Source organism: Otolemur garnettii, unplaced genomic scaffold (genome assembly GCF_000181295.1).
Source record: "Otolemur garnettii isolate 467f Iridium unplaced genomic scaffold, OtoGar3 scaffold00018, whole genome shotgun sequence".
NCBI classification, from domain to species: Eukaryota; Metazoa; Chordata; class Mammalia; order Primates; family Galagidae; genus Otolemur; species Otolemur garnettii.
In genome coordinates, this window is record NW_003852413.1 from 6,922,991 (window position 1) to 6,931,307 (window position 8,317).

The 8,317-nt window shown below is 50.3% G+C and overlaps 1 protein-coding gene across 1 annotated transcript in view; it reads left to right on the plus strand.

Annotated features, from left to right (window-relative positions):
- Nucleotides 1–3,645: 3,645 nt before the first annotated feature.
- Nucleotides 3,646–8,317, plus strand: part of HID1 (HID1 domain containing) — an 18,641-nt gene continuing 13,969 nt past the window's right edge. The window contains exon 1 of the mRNA XM_003786144.3: nucleotides 3,646–3,855. Within this exon, the coding sequence (XP_003786192.1) occupies nucleotides 3,790–3,855 (66 nt within the window). The 5' untranslated portion in view covers nucleotides 3,646–3,789. The remainder of the gene's footprint in view (nucleotides 3,856–8,317) is intronic.

Below are 8,317 nucleotides of genomic sequence, written 5' to 3' on the forward strand. Positions count from 1 at the left end.
GAGCCAATCTGTCTATTTTTAATAGAGATAAGGTCACACTCTTACTCAGGCTGGCCTGGAACTCTTGAACTGAAGGGATCCTCCCACCTCAGCCTCCCAGAATCCTAAGATTTACCAGCATGAGTCACCATGCCTGGCAGGAATAAAACAATTTCAAAAAGCTTTTAGAAGCTCCATTTTACTTAATATCAAATAATATGTTTTCTGTACACATCCAGACATTTTTCTTAAAATGTTTATTTAAAAAGTGTTCACATATACACAAAAGTAGAGAGACTAGTGCAATTTTTTTTAATTTGCTCAAGTATTTTTAAAAGAAATCCCAATCATTAGACCATTTCACTGCTACACCCTTCAGTACACATCACTGGAAAATAATTAACAGCATTTTAAAAACATGATCAATGGTGGAATTAGGGAGGGTGTTAAGTTTGACTTAGAGAGCAAACAAATGGTGGTGATAAATGGGTATTTTTCCACTTAGATATGTTAGCGGTCAAATTCCTCAGGACAATGTTAATGTTTCTTTCATGCCACAGTGCGGAGAATGCACGGCGATCTTGTAAGGTTTCCTGGGAATGGGCACTATGATTATCTTAGGAGCAGAATGCACACCTGAGTAGAAGACCTTCTGAGGCTAGATGAAAGTAGATTCATTTAAATCTGTCCCATGAAATGTGGTGAGAAATGTGAGGTCCGTGGGTGACCAGTAATATTGTGGTGCCACTGGAGTTTCTGGTTGCAAACCACGGAAACGAAGGGCAAGAACCCAACAGTTACAATTACACCTGGAATGGCTGGTTAGCACCAGTTCTTGTTTCTTTTGTTCTTCCTTATAAAAGTTAGATTATTTTTATTTTTTATTTTAAAAAAAATTTTTTAGAGGCAGAGTCTCACCTTGTCACCCTTGGTAGAGTGCCATGGCATCACAGCTCACAGCAACCTCCAGCTCTTAGCCTTAGGCAATTCTCTGGCCTTAGCTTCCCGAGTAGCTGGGACCACAGGCACCTGCCACAAGGCCTGGACACTTTTTCTTGTAGTCTGGCCAGGGCTGGGTTTGAACCTGCCACCCTCAGTACATGGAGCTGGCGCCGTACTCACTGAGCCACAAGCGCCACTCAAAAGTCAGATTTTTTTTTTTTTTTGAGACAGGGTCTCACTATGTCACCCTTGGTAGAGTGCTATGGCATCACAGCTCACAGCAACTCCAAACTCCTGGGCTTAAGTGATTCTTTTGCCTCAGCCTCCCAAGTCACTGGGACACAGGCGCCTGCCACAACGCCGGGCTATTTTTTTGTTGTTGTTGCAGTTGTCATTGTTGTTTATCTGGCCTGGGCTGGATTCGAACCCACCAGCCTGGGTGTATGTGACTGACATTGTAACCACTATGCTATGGGTGCCGCCAAAAGTCACATTATTTTGGAGACACAGTCTCAATCTATTGCCCCAGGCTAGACTGCAATAAGTCAGCCTAGCTCACTGCAACCTCAAACTACTGGGTTCAGTCAATCCTCTTGCCTCAGCCTCCCACTACAGGTGCCTGTCACAATACCTGGTTAGTTTTTCTATTTTTAGTAGAGATGGGGGTTTCACTCATGCTCAGGCTGGTCTTGAACTCCTGAACTCAAGTGATCCTCCCACCTCGGCCTCCCAGAGTGCTAGAGTGCTAGAATTACCTGGCCCTATAGGCCGCTTTCATTGCCCGGAAAGTTTCCCCACTTCCTTTCATAGTCAGTTTCCTTATCCTACTCCTAGCTCATGGTAATCACTTATCTGTTTTCTGTCCCTATGGTTTTTGTCATTTCCAGAATGTCTGTAAATAATATAATATAGTATAGTGCCTTTTGTATGTGGCTTCTTTCACTTAGCACAAGGTTTTGAGTTCCATCTACATTGTTGCAGCATGCGTTACTACTTTGTTTCTTTTTACTGCTGAGTACAAGTCCCAGCATATGGATGAATCACAATTTGTTACTTATTCACCAGTTAATGGACATTGGTTGTTTCCAGTTTTTAGTGATTGTGAATGAAATTGCTATCAGCCTTCAGGTTTTTAAGTGGATGTGTGTCTTCATTTCTCTCTATGTAAGTGGGACTATTGATTTTTTTTTTTTTTTTGAGACAGAGTTGCACTTTGTCACCCTGGGTAGAGTGCCATGGCATCATAGCTCACAGCAACCTCTTGGGCTCAAGTAATAAGTGGGACTATTGAGGCACATACTCAATGTATATTTAACTTTTTAAGAAACTTCCAGATTGTCAGCATTTGGTTTTGTCAGTTTCGTATTTTGTTCTTTTTAAGCATCATTCTAATAGATATGTAGCATTTTCTTATCGCTGCTTCAATTTGCATTTCTCAAATGATTAAGATGTCACTCTGGCCTGGCCTAGGTTTGAGTGATTTGTAGAATGGACTAGATTTAAAAAAAATGCCAAATAAAGGAACTATTCATTCATTATCTTGGAGTGATTAGAAAAGCCTTGGGGCCTGCCAAGAATTTTGCCCAGGGAGGGAAAAAGCCACCACTGGAGAAAGGACAGAACCCTGTGATTGAGTTCTGTGGAGTCTGTTCAGTGAAATGGTGGCACCCCTGCCACTGCTTCCTGACCACCACCCTGCTCCATTCTGCCTGTGCACCTGGATGGTGCATTTTCCGCCTGTGGAATTCCTAGGTAAGCTAAATGTCACCTCTTTCTGAAGCATCCAGGATCCCCAGAGGCTTCTAGACAAGGCATGGAAGACGATGTGAGAATTTACAGCCCCATTCGGAGCCGGGTTTGGATTTACATTTTTGGGTTTGTTCCTTACTAGTTGAGTTGCTTTGGGTGAGTAACTCAACTTCTTTAAGCCTCAGTTTCCCTAAGTGTAAAATGGGTATTAATACCAACCTCAGAGACAGATATTTGTTTTGAGAGATATCATCATTTTATTTTTTATTATTAATTCGCCTCTATCAAAGACTTACTCTGCGGTACCATAGTGGATTTTTTTACTTATTTTTCTCCCCAGTGACAGGCTCATAAAGGATAGGCTCTGTGATTTATGGCCCCTGTGCCGTCCCTGACACCATGATGCCAAATGCCAGTCCTTCAACACATTTGTTGACAGGGATGGATCTCAAAGGATTCTCAGGGAAGGTAAGTGACCAGAGAGGGGTCGGGACTCTCAGGAACCTCCCGCTCTCATCCGGGAGTCTCTTTCCTGGAGCAGACCCTGAGCCAGCGCCTCCCTCCGGCAGAACCAAGGGCTGCGGCGCTGTCTGGACACATGGGATTCACAGGTCAGAAAAAGGGGGACCAGGAGAGCAAATATTCAGTAAATGAGCAATGGAGAAGACGGACTGAAAAGGAGGAAACTCAGATGGAGAGGGCTAGCTGAGATGTGGGCCTAGAGATGCAGCCAGGATGAAGGGTGCGGATGGGGGCGGGGAGAACGGTAGTGGAGGGTTTCGGACTCTGGGGACTGGGTGGCAGTGGGGGAGATTGAGAGGGGACAACGCCCCGACGTTAAAGGAAGAGCGCAGAGGTACCAGGAAAGAGCTGAGAAGGGCTCCCGGAGTGCGGCCGCTTTGCGTTCCCGCAGCTGAACCCGGAGCTGTGGGCGGCCCCAGCGGCAGGTGCGCGGGGCGGGGCCATGAGGGGGCGGGGCCGACGCCGGCCGGCGGGCGGGTGCGCAGCTCCTCTCCAGCTAGAGCAGCGCAGCGGGGGCCGCGGAGCTGGAGCCAGAGCCGGAGCCCGATCCGGGGCTGGAGTCGGGGCTGGGGCCGGACCGGAGCGGGCTCCAGCGACATGGGGTCGGCCGACTCCAAGCTGAACTTCCGGAAAGCAGTGATACAGCTCACCACCAAGACGCAGGTGCGCCCCAGGGCTCCAGCCTCCCCATCTACCTGCCAGGCTGGGGGCTGGGCAGGGCCGGGGGAGGGGGAACTGTGCGAACTTGGCTCTCCTGGAGACTGTGGCACTGGGTGGCCTAGGGGTTGACGCTGAGGCCAGCGCCGGAGAGACACTCCTCGGCCTGTATCCTGGTGCTCCATCCCCTCTCTTTAGCTCCCCCACCCCCAGCCTCCTCCGGGAACACCCCTCTCTCTAAGGCTACTGCTGCCACCTTAGGCTGACGTGTGCCTACCTCCCCAGACGACGACGCAGCTGTCCTCTCCTGCCCCGCCCCTCAGCGCCCCCAGCCTCTCCTCTGTAGCCTCCCCCGCCCCCACCCACCCATCCATCCACCGCCCACTCCCCTCCCTGTCCCTTGGTGCCCGCGGGTCCCGGACGCACAGCTAGGCTGACTCAATGCAAACAAAGCCTGGCCGGCGCCCGCCGGGTTAAAGAAACAGCTGGTGCGCGGTGGTAGCGGCCTCGCTGGGCCCAGGTCCACACAGCGGCCAGGGAAGGCCCAGGTCTTCCTGGAAATGCGCAAAGAGTGGTGGGCAGCTCGGCAGCCTGACAAGGGGTCCGGTCCTCAGGCCTATGGAGCCCAGCTTCCCAGCCGGGGATCCCTCCAGAGGTCTCCTCCCGGCCCTGCTGAGGGAAAGTCTGTTTGCCGGTAGCCTCTGTTCTCTGGTTCAGGGATGGGGACCCTCAAGATTGCCCTTGGTCTGCTGGGGAGTGGCCTAGGTCAGCTTAGTCCATGTCTGTAACTCTCCCTTGAGTCCACAAGTGGCACAGCAGCCACCTCCTACTCCAACATACCCACCTGGCACCATCAAGGCGGCTTCCCTGCCAACCCCTTCTCACCCTTAGAACTTGGCCTCTGTGGCCACAAAGAGGCTCAGCCCTAGCTTCCCACATCCCCCAGTTTCCAAGGACTCGGGACCTGGTGCAGTCTGGGACCTTCCTCTTCCTCTCTTGGACTCAGTCTAGCTCCAGGCAATCGGAGTGGGCTGGAGGGAGATATCTCCCCATAGCCGCCTGGTCACAGCCCCAGTGGTCAAGTGTCTGCTTTTTCACTCTTGACCCCACCCTGGAAAGGTCAGGTGTGCAACAAATGCCCAGGGCCCCCGGAGAGTCGAGCCCTAGCTAAAAGGTGCTTGATAGGAACCAGACTTTGCTTCTGTCTAACCTCCCTGCTTCTGGATCTTGGCTTTCTTAGGGGCTTTAAGGTTTGTGGGTAGCAGAGAAGGTGGCAAGTGAGCCAGCTTCTCCATGTGGGGCCATTGGGACCCAGGGAGGAAGGGAGGCTCCCATGTTTACTTGCCTAGGGAGTAAACACCTTGTTGGCTCAGCAGCTGGGATCCTCTGCCAGGCCAGCAGGACTACCCCAGCCAGGTCCCAAAGGATTTGGAGTATCCTAGATTCCTACCTGCTCAGGCCCTTTCCCCAAAATACTGCATCCCTCTATCTTTCCCTGGCAGTAGCTCTGTGACAGGCTGCCTGAGATGGTCCTATTCCAGTGAGTAGGCTTGGAATAGGACCTAGAATAGACTGGAGACCAGCCTCTGCCTCCTTTCAGACAACACTGGGGTTCTGCAGGGGGGAGGGGCCCTCAGTGGCTGAAGCCTCAGACCCTGTGTGACCTGGCTTGGGCAGCTCGAGTATGGGGATCAGATCCCAGATGGTCATCACAGACCTTACCCCTTAGTGTCCCCAAGGAGATCAGGCTGATCATCCATGGAATGACATCTGGTTCCAGATCCTTAGAGGCTGTGCTTTGGGTAGCAGACAAGTGGACCCAAAGCCTTGTCCCATGGCTGGAGCCTGTGCTGCTGCAAGGGCTTCCTCGCCTTCCTGCCCCACATCCTGTTTTCTTCCTGCCCGGTCATCCAGCTCTGGGCCAGGCCTGACCCCGGTCCTGAGGCCAGCAGCTTTTCCTGAGACTTTTCCAGGATGAATGGAGGACATTCCCAGACCTGGAGCCCTCTCCCAGACCCCACATTTCAGTAGCTCTCTGCTACAGACTGGGTGGGACTTGGTGGGTGCCTGGTTAAAACTGTGCATCTGTGTGTGCAGGGGAATGTGTGGGGCACAGGCCTCCAGAACAGCCTTAGCAGGCAAGAGCACTGAGGTCCTTCTTCCTCCCCTCTCATCCTCTTCTTCCTGCAAAGAGTCAAAAGATGCAGCTAGTTCCCCAGGTCCATCTGGCCTGAGCAGGAGCCTGGCAGGTTGCCTACCAGGGTAGTTCGGTCCCTGTGCCCTAGCAACAGGGGCCTGCCCACCTCCAGCAGAAATACTCCTTTCAATGATACTAGCTTGGATTTTATTTTATTATTGTTATTTTTGAGACAGAGTCTCACTTTGTTGTGCTTGGTAGAGTGCCAAGGCGTCAAAGCTCACAGCAACCTCAAACTCTTGGGCTCAAGTGATTCTCTTGCCTCAGCTTCCCAAGTAGCCGGGATGCCCAGCTATTTTTAGAGATGGGGTTTCGCTCTTGTTCAGGCTGATCTTAAACCTGTGAGCTCAGGCAATCCACCTGCCTCGGCCTCCCAGAGTGCTAGGATTACAGGTGTGAGCCACCTGGCCCAGTCCTACTAGCTTGGATTTTAGAAACTTCTTTGGGTTGAGTGGAGACCAGCTAGGGTCACTGAGGCAGGAGTTGAGCCATGTCCCTCCCATCAGAAGCCTAAGGAGCCCCAGTGACCCTGGCTAACAAATGTAACATCAGCCTAGCTTGTTATGGTCAGGCAGTAGTCACCAAATCCAAATGTCCAAGCCACAGTGGGACCAGGAGCAGAGGCCCAAGTTGAAGAAAGAAGGAGGCAAAAATCCTGTTCCTGAAGTTTGAGGCTCCAGTGACTACCCTGAGGCCTCTTGAGTAGCTCTCATTTTGGGTTGAGTCTCTAGTGATGCTTATCTGATGAACTAGGCCTGTGGTCATGTCCACTTCATGCTCAGATGAGTTGCTATCTCTTTAAGGGGGTAGTAGCTCCCTGGCAGAGGGGAAATGTCAGAGATGGTGGCTTCTCACAGGTGCTCTCAGAGGGCAGATGCTCTGTGGGTTTTCTGGGGATATCCTTCCTTACCTCACCTTGGCCCTAGGCCATCCAGACTGGGCTGTCATGCCCCTGTACCCCAGTGAGTAGACTGTCCTGGCTGAGAGCATGAGGGCCAGCAAACCCCTGCTCCAGGGCCCCTCCTCTGGCTTTTGTTCCTTTCCCCCAACTAACTTGTTCTGCCAGTTCTGGGAGAGCCAGGCCTGTCCTAGAGGAATGTGGGGATACAGCTGGACCTTGAGGAGGTCTTTGAGTTTGCAAGTTTGGGGGTTTTTTTTGGCTGGGGTCAGGTTTGAACCCCCCACCTCTGGTATATGGGGCCAGCGCCCTACTCCTTTGAGCCACAGGCGCTCCCTCACACTTTAAGTTCAAACAACCCCAGTGGTGCTCAGCCCTGCTCATTGAGTAGCCTGAAGAGATCTTCAGAACTGAGTACAACTTCAGCTGAACAAATATTGCCCGAGTATCTGCCATATGCCCCAACTGGTCAGGGAAGAAGGGCTGGGGCACTACTGGATTGTGAGGCAAGTGCCCGTGTAACCATGCTGGGGGTTACAGCATGGGGCAAGCCAGTAGTATGGGGCTCTTGGAAGAAGTAGTTTCAGAAAACAGAATTACTTATTAACAAAACATATATTACATTTTTTTTTTAAATTATGAGAGTAACACATACAAAGTACAGACTTATGCTGGCAGCAGGGATTTCAGAGATAGGAAAAGGCTGTGTTGGAATAAGCAGGGAAGGCATCTCGCAGGAAGTGATATTTAGAAGGACCCTTAAAGGATGAGCCTAAGGGAGGGTAAGGGTGCCCCTCAACAGATGCCAGGCACGGTGACTTACACCTGTAATCCCAATACTTTGGGAGGCTGAGGCTGGAGGATTGCTTGAGGCTAGGAGTTTGAGACCAGCCTGGGCAACATAGTGAGACCCTCTCTCTACAGAAAACAAAAACAAAAAAAATTACATAGAAAAAATAGTAATATGTGTTGTTACAGAAAAATATAAAACCATCCAGAGATAGTTGCCATTAAATGTTCTGGTTCTTTTCTTCTAGTCTTTTATTAATATACAATTTAACACAAAATTGTGATCATCCTATAGGTAGTTTTGTATCTCCTTTTCTCATAACACTGTGCATTTTGTGTTCATTGATGTTCTGTGAAAGTACGATATAGACGGCTGCATAAAATTCCACTGTGGGATGTGCTTCATAAAGTAGCAACGAAAATAATTTTATGGTTGGGGGTCACCACAGCATGAGGAACTGTATTAAAGGGTCGTGGCATTAGGAAGGTTGAGAACCACTGCTCTAGATGATTCAAAGACCATGTGTTTTTAGGGATGTTGCCTCCATAGGACCAGTTGGATTTGGAATTTTTTTTTTTTTTTT